This window comes from Astyanax mexicanus, chromosome 4 (assembly GCF_023375975.1).
Source record: "Astyanax mexicanus isolate ESR-SI-001 chromosome 4, AstMex3_surface, whole genome shotgun sequence".
NCBI classification, from domain to species: Eukaryota; Metazoa; Chordata; class Actinopteri; order Characiformes; family Acestrorhamphidae; genus Astyanax; species Astyanax mexicanus.
The window spans coordinates 57,945,778-57,959,546 of record NC_064411.1 but is presented as its reverse complement, the minus strand read 5'-3'; the positions used below and the strand labels follow the sequence as shown (position 1 = coordinate 57,959,546).

Here is a 13,769-nt window from a genome sequence, read left to right as displayed (position 1 = left end):
GCAGAGCTTCACCACTTCCTGTCGCAGCGCTCGCTCCGATTACAGCCGTCTGCAGATCCCTCGTCCCCCCGCCCCCCTTCCCCCCGTCGCCACGTCCCCCCACATCCCCCCCCGCTGCTGCACAGCGAAAGAACCACGAGACGACCCACGCAGTGTACACAGTTCACTACTTTAATCACACGCCTGCACTGCACCCAACACCCTGCACTGTTCACCATCTCCATACACACCTCACCAACAACTCTACTAATCAATCTATCAATCAATCAACCAATCAACACCCTGCACTGTTCACCATCACACCACTACACTGATACACACCTCACCAACAACACTACTAATCTCTCAATCAATCAACCAATCAATCTTTATTTTCACCTTTATATGAGGTAACCCTCATTTTCAATGCAGTCCAGCATTTACTAAGTTAAAGGGACTGAAAATCAAGTATTTAATCAGGATAAGCTAAAATAAGGAACGTCATAAACAAAACAATCAGAATTAAATGGTAAAAGCATTAGAAAAACAGGAAAACAGTATAAGACTTAATTATGAAGAAATAAAGTAATTCAGAGTAAAAGGATAAGTTGACAGGCGTTAAAATCAAATAAAGCAACAAAATAAAGAGATAAATAATTAGAATACTAAAATATATTTTTAAAAAATAATAAAATAACATGGTAAAAGCAGAAAGAAAAACAACAATCAAAAGAGACTAAAGGGTGAAGCAGAAAATTAGATGAATAAAATACTAAATAAATAAATAAATAAAAGGCCAAGTGTAAAAAAAAGTTTATCCTGCTTTTGTTGGAGTAACTAACTGTTTCTACTGTCCAGAGAAGACCTTATACTATGTATAGAAATAAAGAAAACTGAAGCTGAATTTATCAGTATACTCAGTTTCAAGGTGGCGAATGGTGATCGACAATTGAGAGTTTTCAAAGTTCGGTTTGAGAGACATTTCCTTTTCTTTTATTCTTAAACCTACTCTCTCTCTCTCTCTTTTTCTCTTTCTCCCTCCATCTCTTCCTTGTGTTAGGTTTTATTCTGTGTTAAAACAGAACTTTAATTTATCAGTATACTCAGTTTCAAGGTGGTGAATGGTGATTGATAATTGAGAGAGTTTTGAGGTTCAGTTGGAGAGACATTTCCTTTTCTTTTCTTTTGTAAACCTGCCCCCATTTCCCCCCACCTCTCTCTTTCTCTCTCTCTCTCTTTCTCCCTTAATCTATTACGTGTATAAGCTGTTAATCTGTGTTAAAACGGAACTTTAATTTATCAGTATACTCAATTTCAAGGAGGCCAATAATGATCGACAATTGAGAGAGTTTTCGAAATTTGATTTTTAATAGTTTAAAATGGACTTGTCCCTCTGAATAATCCCTGCGGACATTTCCTTTCCTTTTTTCTTTTCTTCTGTAAACATTCCCCCTCTCTCTCTCTTTCTCTTTATCTCTTCTTTATTAATACAGAAATTGAATTTATCCATTTAGACAGTTTCAAAGATGGCGGATTCTGCCAATCGAGAGATTGCATGTTTTTGAGGTTCGGTTTGAGAGTCTTGGAGACAATTCCTATCCTTTTCTTTTCCTTCCGTAAACATTTCCTTTCTCTCTCTCTCTCTCTCTCTCTCTCTGTCTCTCTCTTTCTTTCTCTCTCTCTCTCTTTTTTCTGTGTTAATACAGAAACTGAATTTATCCATTTAGACAGTTTCAAAGGTGGCGGATGCTGACAATCGAGAGATTGCATGTTTTCGAGGTTGGGTTTGAGAGTCTTGGAGACATTTCCTATCCTTTTCTTTCGTAAACATGCCCTCGTTTCCCCCCACCTCTCTCTCTCTCTTTCTCCTTCCTTTCATTCTCTCTCTCTCTGTCAGTTAATAGTGATTGAAGCTGAAGCTCTATTATTGTGTGGCCACTGCTGGACCACAGCGGCAGGCGAAGAGAGCTGAAGGCCACACTAATGAGGTCTACGAACTCTTAACGAAGTGCCGAACCCTTTCTGACTCGGCTCTACGGCTCTTTAGGTTTTTTTAGTACTAAGTCCTGCTGCAGGATGAAGAAGGTGAAAAAGGGAAAAAGGGAAAAAGGTGAGACTTCAAAGACAAAAAAGAACCCGTCTACAGGTCACGTAGACTGTAATGACCGTCTGCGACGTCACCCCGCTTGTCTGTCACCATGCCAACCCAGAGCGAGAAGCGACAGGACCCCGGATTGGCCACGTCTTGCAGCTTGCCCGCCGTATCGCCTGATGTCTCGCCGGCTTTGTTTGCTCAAATTAGCCGTAAACACACGGCAGTGGCATTCTGTCAGAGGGAGGTGTTAATGAGCGATCAGATGGTGCCAAATTAGAGCGTGCGAAAGCGTGTGAAAGCGTGCGAAAGTGTGCAAATGCATGCTCTCACTCTCTCTGACTGCCAGACTAAAAAACGATCAATATACAGTATCTGCACCCTTCTCTGATCAAACGTAGCGAGAGAAAAAAGGATGGGCATCGCTGGCATTCTCTCTCTCTTTCTCTCTCACTCTCGCTCACACTCTCGCGCTCCCTCTCTCTCCCTCTTTGGTTTCAGTAGCACTGCAGACATGCTGATTCATAGGTGTAGTGGTGCACCGTATCGGGACGCCTGCCATAAAATAATCCCCATTCAGGCTCAGTATATCAGGATAATACGGCGCAGGCTGGCAGGAGGAACCGTTACGGGTTCAGAATTACGGCCGTTCTGTTTTATAGCCGGATCAGCGCCAGGCTGAGGGACTGGCACAGCCTCCATTTCTCTCTCTGATGGTGTTATAATGCACACAGAGGGCAGAGAGGGCCAACCGGACCTGACCGGATCCGACTAAACCTGACCAAACCCGACTAAACCTGACCAAAGCCAACCGGACCTGACCGGACCCGACTGGACCCGACCGGACCAAACCCGACTGGACCTGACCAGACCCGACTAAACCTGACCAAACCCAACCGGACCCGACTGGATCTGACCAGACCCGACTAAACCTGACCAAACCCAACCGGACCCGACTGGATCTGACCAGACCCGACTAAACCTGACCAAACCCAACCAGACCCGACTGAACCCGACCGGACCTGACCAGACCTCCTGCGGACATTTACATACAGAGAGTTCTGTAGCTCCACCCATTCAATCTAGAGCAGTATATGGATTAGCTCCACCCATTCAGCCTACAGCAGTTTAGCTCCACCCATTCAACATAATGTAATTTAACTCCACACGTCAACAATTATTCAACCTACAAGAGTTTACAGTTTCACTAGACCCATTCAATCCAGAGCAGTTTAGCTCCACCCATTCAGCCGATATCATTCAACTTAGATACTGAATCACTCAGAGTAGGCACTGAATCTATTAGAGTACATACTGAATCATTTAAGGTAGATACTGAGTCACTCAGAATAGGTACTGAATTATTTAAAGTAGATAATGAATCGTTCAGAGATTTATTGTGATCGTATTTCATTACATTTTTAGACAACTGTCATAGTATAACAACACACTCATCATATTTATAAAATCTGAGTAAAATAAAAGTCAACTTTTTTTATCCAATCAGAGTACAACACTGCCATCTAGTGGGTGGAGTTTAAACACAACACTAAATGAACCACTTCTGACACCAATATTTACACCTAAGTTAATAATTAAAAATCAGTACTGTGTTTAGGCATTAGCCTCAGGCCTGGTGGGGATGAGGTGCTGGGACTGCTGGGATTGATGGGAGTGATGGGATGAGTCTGAGTTTCCTGGACATGAATTAAGTCTGATCTTTAGCTAAAGAGCAAAGATATAAGGTTTATTTATCTGAATAAAGCAGGTAAAAATCATAATCACATTTTCTGACCAAATCCGATATTTATTTCAGGCGGTATCTCACATCTGTCTGAACGGTTCATGCTTTTTTAAGTGGCATGCATGCTACATGATTTAGCAGTGCTTCACGTTAAGTTTCACTTTAAGCCTTCATTCAGAATCTCAGGGTTATGAATGAGGTCAGACTGCACTGCAACAAAATAAATCTTAGCAAGTGAAATGATCTAATTTCAAGGCAATAAATCTTATTGTTGTGGTACTAAGCATTGTGTAAGTGTAAGATTGTTTTATGTATTTTAGGAATAATTATCTTATTCGGTCTTACTTAGATTTAGAAAAAGATTTAAAAGCACAAAATGTCACCAGTAAAGTTATTCTGATTCTTGTGTAAGCCACAAAATAAGGGATTTTTGCTTAATTCTCTTATCTTGAGACTTTTCCATTGACCTTATTTTAAGAAATCTTACTACAGATTTTTTTTTTGCTTGATTTAAACATTTATGTCTTAATTTACATATATTTTGTTTAGTTTTAGCCAATGGATTTTTTGCAGTGTGCCGCTGAGCTGACCATGGAGAATTCACTCCAGCTCACTGAAAAAATCATGTTATTCTGTTAATTTTCCCATCTACTCACGCTCACTTTCTGTTCTCCTTTTGTTTCATGTACTGTTTTTTTTGCACTATAAGGAGCACCAGATTATAAGGAGCACTGACGATTTTGGGACAAATTAAAGGATTTTAAGTGCACCTTATAATGCAAAAAAAATCTGTAAAACTGATTGAATCGAATTAATTCTGATCTGGGGGTTTAGACTGAGTTCAGACATATCCATGAATCGGATATGTATTGGATTTTAATAACACACCATACTGAATTGACACAGATCGGAATTAAAAATATCAGATTTAGTGTGTTTTTTGCCACGTAACCCTACACCATACCCTGGTGCACACCTTCCCAGAAATAACACTACGTAACTACGTGTTGCACAACGTGGACAGCAGCAGCTGTGATTGGTTCCCAGAAGAGTCATGAACGCATGAATGCAGAAGTACTGTATGAATGCAGGCAGCTGCATAGGGCGCTCGCACAGGCTTTACCGTAACAAACACGCCAACTTTACGCAGAAATATAATCCAGCCTTAGGAATTATCTCACAGTAAAGCTGAGTATAATATACAGTATTCACTCTGTGGTGGAATCGCTTCTGAGTGACATGAATAAATAACTTTATAAAGAGTCAATAAAGTAAAAAAGATGCCTGAACCAAGCAAATTTTGTATGATAAAATTACACAGTGCTAAATATTTATTATCAAGAACAGAAACAGTTGTAGTGAAAGGTCTGGTTTCAGCACAGTTTGGTTACAGGTTATATGATGGTCAGTAATCTGTAAATGTTTGTGTTAACGGTTTAAAATCCTGAGAAAAAAAGACGAGAAGCTGTAATCTCTGCTGATCCAGCAGAACTGTGATATTACAGTAATAAAACCCAACTATTACAGTCCTTCAGTCCTGATTAAAGAGTGATATGAGACCCGGAGTGACTCCCACAATCCCCCACAATCCCCCACAATTCCCAGCACCACCGTAAACCTCAGCCTCCACTACAGTACACAATAATAAATACAGTTCAGCAGCTTTAGCAGGTGTTTATTAGCTATTAGCCGATGCTGGAATAGTTTTATCATGTTTTTTCAGTCTGTCTCAGCAAATCTGATCTCTGAACTTCACTACCCATAATCCTCAGCTGTTCCCCAGATATTCTACACAGTTCTATTGGTAATTATGTGTTATGAATTAAAGCAGCAGAATTCACTAGAATAATAACGAGCGACCAAAACACACATTCTGAACACTACAGGAAATTAAACAGTGCTTTATTATTTATTTTTTTCTCTAATGAGGGTATATATAAATAAATATTTAGTCATAGTAGAGACTGAACAATTCAAGAGTAGGTACTAAATAACTTAAATGAGTAGCTACTGAATAACTCATAGTAGGTTCTGATTAATTCAGTGTAGATACTGTAAAATTAATAGTACTTACTGAATAACTCAGAATATATACTGGATAATTCATAGTAGATACTAGTTAATTCAGAGTAGGTATGGAGTAATTAAATAGTAGGTATTGAACAACTCAAGAGAGGGTACTGAATAATTCAGACTAAGTACTGGAAAACTCAGTAGGTACTAAAACATTCAAGAGTAGACACTGAATAATTCAGTGCAGATACTGTATAATTCATAGTACACACTGAATAACTCAAGAAAAGTAATTCAGAGTAAATAATTCAGAGTAGGTACTGAAAAACTCAAGAGTAGGTACTGAATAATTCAGAGTAGGTACTGAAAAACTCAAGAGTAGGTACTGAATAATTCAGAGTAGGTCCTCAACAATTCAGACTAAGTACTGAAGACCTCAAGAGAAGATACTGAATTACTAAGAATAGGTACTGAACAACTCAAGAAAAGGCACTGAATAATTCAGAGTAGGTACTGAAATATTCAGACTAAGTAGTGAATAACTGAAGAATAGGTACTGAATAACTCAGAGTAGGTACTGAACAATTCAGACTAAGTACTGAATATCTCAAGAGAAGATACTGAATAATTCAGAGAATATACTAAATAACTCAAAAGTAAGTACTGAACAACTCAAGAGAATGCACTGAATAAATCAGAGTAGGTACTGAATAATTCAGACTAAGTACTGAAAAACTGAAGAGTAGGTACTGAATCATTTCTGAGTAGGTACTGAACATCTCAAAAGAAGCTACTGAATAATTCAAAGTAGATACTGAATAATTAAAAAGTACGTACTAAACAATTTCAGAGTAGGTACTGAATAATTTATGAATAGGTACTGAATAATTCAGAGTAGGTACTGAACAACTCAAAAGATACTGAATAACTCAAGAAAAGATAAGAAATACTTCAGAGGAGGTACTGAATAGTTCAGACTAGGTACTAAATAACTTAAGAGAAGATACTGAAAATGCATAGTAGGTATTGGATAACAGGTACTGAACAATTCAAAAGTAAGTACTGAATAATTGATAGTAGATACTGAATAATTCAGACTAAGTACTGAATAACTGAGAAGTAGGTACTGACTAATTTCTGATTAAGTACTGAATAACTCATATTTGATCTATTCTCTCAGTATCTGCCTGTGTATAAGTGAGTGCTGGTATAGAAAAGGCTGGTCCGGCTGATGAGTGCCGTTTTAATCAGTGTTTACGTCGTCCTCAAATACAATGTTCCATTCAGCCGCCTCTGCTCCCCACTGACCCAGAACCAGCCGAGACAACGGAGCCACACAGATCCAAACCTCACCACACAATACACAAAGAACACACACACACACACCACACACACTATACACACACACTACACACACATTATACACACACACACTGAGGGAGAAGATCACTAGCGGAGGTACAGATTAAACTGTTCAATATAAATAAACTCTCAGAACCTGATTAATCCCTTAATTTTACCTGTAAAAATACAAAATAATTACTAAATAACTGTAATTTACAACGGATACTAAACTATTTGTAGTTAATACTGAATAAAATTGTAATAGATACTGAACAGCTCATAGCAGGTACTAAATAATTCAAGAGTACTGCAGATACTGAGTAATTCACAGTAGATACTAAACAATCTGTAGTTAATACTGATTAGATTGTTATAGATACTGAGTAATTAATAGTACATACTGAGTAACTCATAGTAGTTACTGAATAATTTCTGAGTAGGTACTGAATAACTCAAGAGTAGATTGTGAATGGCCCATAGCAGGTACTGAATTAATCATTGTAGGTACTAAATAATTCAAGAGTACTGCGGACACTGCCTAATTCATAGTGGATACTAAACAATTTGTAAGTAATACTGAATAAATTGTATTAGGTACTGAGTAATTCATTGTGGATACTAAACAATTTGTAGTTAATACTAAATAAATTGTAATAGATACTGAGTAATTCACAGTGGATACTAAAAAAATTGTAGTTAATACTCTATAAATTGTAATAGATACTGAGTAATTCACAGTGGATATCAAACAATTTGTAGTTAATATTGTATAAATTGTAATAGATACTGAGTAATTCACAGTGGATATCAAACAATTTGTAGTTAATATTGTATAAATTGTAATAGATACTGAGTAATTCACAGTGGATACTAAAAAAAATGTAGTTAATACTCTATAAATTGTAATAGATACTGAGTAATTCACAGTGGATATCAAACAATTTGTAGTTAATATTGTATAAATTGTAATAGATACTGAGTAATTCACAGTGGATACTAAAAAAATTGTAGTTAATACTCTATAAATTTTAATAGATACTGAGTAATTCACAGTGGATATCAAACAATTTGTAGTTAATACTGATAAATGCATACTAAATTATGTATTAGAGATACTAAATGATTTATAGTAGATACTGAATAATCGTAATAGATACTGATACTAAGTAATTCATAGTAGATACGAAACAGATTAAATTAAAAGTAGACACTGAATAACTTGGAGTAGATATTAAATAACTTATTGCGGATACTGAATAATTCAAATTATATTCTAAATCATGAATAGTAGATACTAAATAATTCATAGTGGAGAGTAAATAATTATTAGTAGATACTGGATCATTTAGACTGCATATTGAATAACTCATAGTGGATACTGAATATTTTTTGTAGATACTGAATAATTTGCAGTAGACGCTAAATAATTCATAGTGTATACTGAGTAATTTGGACTGCATATTAAATAACTCATCGTAGAAGCTGACTAATTCATAGTGGACACTGAATAATTTGGAGTAGATATTGAATAATTTGAACCATTTAAAATAGACACTGAAAAATTCATAGTGGAGACTTCATAATTATTAGTAGATACTGAATGAATTTGCAGTAGACATTGAATAGCTCATACTGGATACTGAATCATTCAGAGTGAACATAGAGCAGACATGGAGAAATCACAGTGGATACTAAATAATTCTTAATAGATACAGAAGAATTTGGAGAAGATACTGAACTAGTAAACTGAGACATTAGTTACAAAATGCTGGTAATAGTTACCAGCTGACTTCACAGTTACAGTACAGCGTGTACACTATACTGCATTACTCTCGTATTGTATCCAGTCTGTAACTACATAGACAACTTCATACACCCGGTATGTATCGGTTATTGACAAACTGGCCACAGTTGAGGAAAGGTGATGGTGAGGTGATGGTAAAGTTATAGTAAAGTGATGGTAAGTTGATAGTAAAATTATAGTAAAATGATAGCAATGTGATGGTAAAGTGAACGTAAAATCATAGTAAAATGATAGTACGGTGATGGTAAGGTGATAGTAAAGTGAGTAAAATGATGGTGAAGTTATAGTAAAGTGATGGTAGGGTAATGGTAAGGTGAAAGTAAATTGATAGTAAAGTGACAGTATGGTGATTATAAGGTGATAGTAAGGTGCAAGTAAAATGATAGTAAGGTGATAGTAAAATGATAGTAAAGTGATGGTAAAATGATAGTAAAATGATAGTAAGGTGATAGTAAAATGATAGTAAAGTGATGGTAAAATGATAGTAAAATGATAGTAAGGTGATGGTAAAGTGATGGTGAGGTGATGAATGGTAAGGTGATGTTAAAGTGATGTTAAAGTTATAGTAAGGTGATGGTAAAGTGATGGTAAAATTATAGAAAATAATAGTACAGTGATGGTAAGGTTACAGTAAGATGATGGTAAAGTTTTAGTAAAGTGATAGTAAGGTGATGATGAAGTGACTGTAAGTTGAAAGTAAAATAATCGTAAGGTGATCGTAGGGTAATGGGAAGGTGATAAATTGTAAGGTGATGGATGGTGAAGTGATAGTAAGGTGATGGTAAGATAATAGTAAGGTGATGAACGGTAAGGTGATGTTGCGGTGATGGTAAAGTGATATTCAAGTGATAGTGAGGTGATGGACGGTAAGGTGATAGTGAAGTGTAGGTAAAGTGATAGTAAGGTATTAGTGAGGTGATGGTAAGGTAATGAATGGTAAAGTGATATTTGGTAAGGTAATGGATGATAAGGTGATGGTATGGTGATGGTAAGGTGATGGTGAGGTGATAGTAAGGTGATGGTAAGGTGATGGTGAGGTGATTGTGATGGATGTGAGGTGATAGTAAAGTGAGATGATAGTGAAGTGATGGTAAGGTGATGGTAAAGTGATGTTTGGTATGGTGATGGTGCGGTGAGCCGGTGCGAGGTGGCGGTTACGGGAGCGTGTACGTAGCGTTTGGTAGGAATTTGGTACGTAGCCGGCGGTTTCTCGTAGGGTAATAGTGAGTAAGGGTGTGCTCACCGTTGGTGGAGTGCAGGCTCTCTAAGCTCCAGTAGTGGGACATGACCCCTCGCACCGTTTTCACGGACAGAGCGAGCGCGGGGCTGCAGTCCTGATCTGAGCTGGGGGACGGGTACTGACCCCAGACGCCCCCCCGGATGCCCCCCGCCAGCGGGATGCCCACCTCTCCGGGCACGCGCTGCTGCGCCGCATTCAGCCACCGTCGCCCCAGAGGAGATGGGTGGGTCTTCTTCTCCTCAGCAGGTGCCAACGTCCAAATCAGGAGCGCGCGATAGCGGCGACGGGTACGTACCTGCGCGTGTGTGAGAGTGTGTGAATATGTGAGTGCGTCAGTCAGCCCCTGTAACGGCGCGAGAGTCCGACACTGCGCTCCATCCCTCCCTCTAACCTCTCGCTCACTTTCACTCTGAGACGCTCTCTCTCTCTCTCTCTCGCACACTCGCTCTCGCGCACAGCCGCGGAAGCCTAGACACACGATCAGCCCTCTCTCTGTCTCACACACACACACACACACACACACACACACACACTGTCACAGACTGGCATCACTGGGGCTCCACTGAAGGGGACGGGCAACAGTACGACATGTAGAAGCTCTTTACAGAGACACAGCCAATAACATACAGCTCTATAAAATAAAAATAAGACAGCACGATTTTACCAAATTGAAAACCTCTGGAATATAATCAAGAGGAAGATGGATGACATCTGCTACATCTGATTACTATTGTATCTTTCTGCAATATGTTCTTATTTTTGTATTTCTATTAAATTCATTTCTACGCTCTTTTACGTGATTTTTTTACAGTTTTATCTCTTAAGCTGCCTTTACACTGTATGCAGAAAATGTAAAGTTCAGCACTAGGCTTGATGGTAATTAGAGTGGAGATCAGCGCAGGCGCAGCAGCCAGAAAAAGCTGAAAAATCGTGATTTTGTTCATTATTGAGTCAAATGCTATAAACTGATTTTGTGTGTGTGTGTGTGTGTGCAGCTGATCAGTGATGGAAGTGTGTGTGCCGAGGCGTTGTGGGATCACGTCACCATGGACGACCAGGAGCTGGGCTTCAAGGCCGGTGACGTCATCGAGGTAGTGGACGCCACCAATAAGGAGTGGTGGTGGGGGCGTGTCCTAGACAGCGAGGGCTGGTTCCCCGCCAGCTTCGTCCGGGTAAGAACTTAAAGCCTCAATATATATATATATACAGTTGAGGACGATATTATTAGCCCCCCTATGAAATTTTAAGTCTCCTCAAGATTCTGGCAAGATCCTTTTTAGCAGAGCAAGGCAGTTCTAACAGAGCATTTCTGAACATACAATTTTTCATTAGAAGGACCAAAATATTTATATTTGTGCACCAAAATATTATTATGTAAGAATAAGCTAAAATGACCAGGGACATTATTATTAGCCCCCTTTAAGAAATTAACATTTATTAAGTCATCACACAAGCCACTTTTGTGCAGTGATGTGCTTTACCTTCTCAGGTGATGTGCATAAAGGTGATCAGGTGAAACAGATGACTGCACTCAATTAAGTTAAGTTAATTAACTCATTTAAGTTAAAACATGGTATAAAAGCCTCATTATGGAGCTGGCAGTTGAGGAAGCAACATGCCAAAAACAAAGGAAATCAGTTTGGACCTGAGAAAAAGAATTACTGATGCACACAAAGCAGGAGAGGGATAAACACAGATATCCAAGCGTTTCCAAGTGTCAAGAACTGGAGTGAGAGGCATCATTCAGAGATTCAAAGACAGCAACACAGTGCAGAACAAGCCTGGCAGAGGTAGAAAGAGAAATATTTCAGAGAGACTGGAAAGAATACTAGTGAGAAATGTGTCTAGAGACCCCAGATTAACTTCCAAGGCACTGGCAAATGACTTGGCCACATCGGGAATCATAGTCTCTAAGAAGACCATCACTAGAGCTCTGCACAGGAATGACCTGCGAGCGTGCAGACCAAGAAAAACTCCACTTTTGAGGAAGAGGCACCTTCAAGCAAGACTTAAGTATGCTCGGGACAACCTGGAGAAAAATTATTCATACTGGAAGCGTGTCTTATGGTCTGATGAGACTAAACTAGAGCTCTTTGGCCACAGGGACACTGCTTATGTTTGGAGAAAAAAAGGACAGGCATTCAACCCAAAGAACACCATCCCCACAGTGAAGCATGGTGGTGGGAGTATTATGCTATGGGGATGCTTCAGTGCATCTGGAACTGGAAATCTTGTCAAGGTGGACGGAATCATGAATAAAGAAAAATATGTGACTATTTTGAAAGAGAACCTTAAGCAGTCAGCTGTGAAACTGGGTCTGAGACGTCACTTCATTTTCCAACATGACAGTGATCCTAAACACACATCCCTCCTGGTGAAGAACTATCTCCAGATGACCAAAGTGAATGTCATTGAATGGCCTGCACAAAGCCCTGACTTAAATCCAATAGAAAATCTGTGGGGTGACCTAAAGAAAAATGTCCATGCAAGACAACCATCGAATCTAGAGGAACTTGAGAGATTTGCCAAAGAAGAATGGGCCAGGATTCCTCAAATGAAGTGTGAGAGACTTGTTGTAAACTACAACAAACGTCTGCAGGAAGTAATCCAGCAAAAAGGATACACAATTAACTATTAGGATGTGGGGGGCTAATAATTTTGACCCTGATAGTTTTTGTGTTTTGTGTAATATCTTCATTTCTGAGTGGAATATAATATAGTGTAAGCATCCAAAATAAAACTACGATGTCTAAAAAAAGCTGTGTTTATTTTATTTTGCTCTGGTTAATATCACGTGGAAAATCCTTAGAAAACAAGGACTATTTTGTAAGGGGGCTAATAATATCGTCCTCAACTGTATATATATATATATATATTTATTTATTTATAAAATATTTACAGCTCTGGAAAACATCTTTGATTTTACCAAATTGAAAAACCTCTGGAATATAATCAAGAGGAAGATGGATGATCACAAACCATCAAACCACCAAACTGAACTGCTTGAATTTTTACACCAGGAGTAAAGCAGCATAAAGTTATCCAAAAGCAGTGTGTAAGACTGGTGGAGGAGAACATGATGCAAAGATGCATGAAATTAAAACTGTGATTAAAAACAAACCGGGGTTATTCCACCAAATATTGATTATTTCTGAACTCTTAAAACTTTATGAATATGAACTTGTTTTCTTTGCATTATTTGAGGTCTGAAAGCTCTGCATCTTTTTTTGTTATTTCAGACATTTCTCATTTTCTGCAAATAATTTTTTTACCAGTGCATAAACATTTTGTCAGAAACAAAACAAAATAGAATATTTGACTAAATCGAAACCGAGCAAAATTGAACTTTTTGATTGAAACCAAACAAAATGGAATTTTGGGCTGAAACTGAAACCGAAAAAAAATATTTTTTGGCTGAAATCAAAAGCGAATAAAAAATATTTTTTGGCTAAATCCGAAACTGAAAAAAAACATTTGGGGCTGAAACCGATGGCGAACAAAATACAATTTTTAGCTGAGTACTCAAACTGCAAAAAAAAAAAAACTCACAAAA

At 38.2% G+C, this 13,769-nt stretch overlaps 1 protein-coding gene across 3 annotated transcripts in view; it reads right to left on the bottom strand.

Moving 5' to 3' along the window:
• The window catches only part of arhgef4 (Rho guanine nucleotide exchange factor (GEF) 4), a 113,435-nt gene that overhangs the window by 31,972 nt on the left and 67,694 nt on the right, over positions 1 to 13,769 (bottom strand). The window contains exon 1 of one of the 3 annotated variants that reach the window (XM_049476720.1): positions 10,220 to 10,650. The exons of the other annotated variants lie outside the window; for them this stretch is intronic. Within the exon in view, the coding sequence (XP_049332677.1) occupies positions 10,220 to 10,262 (43 nt within the window). The 5' untranslated portion in view covers positions 10,263 to 10,650. Of the gene's footprint in view, positions 1 to 10,219; positions 10,651 to 13,769 lie in introns of those variants that run through there. 3 annotated transcript variants of the gene reach the window in all.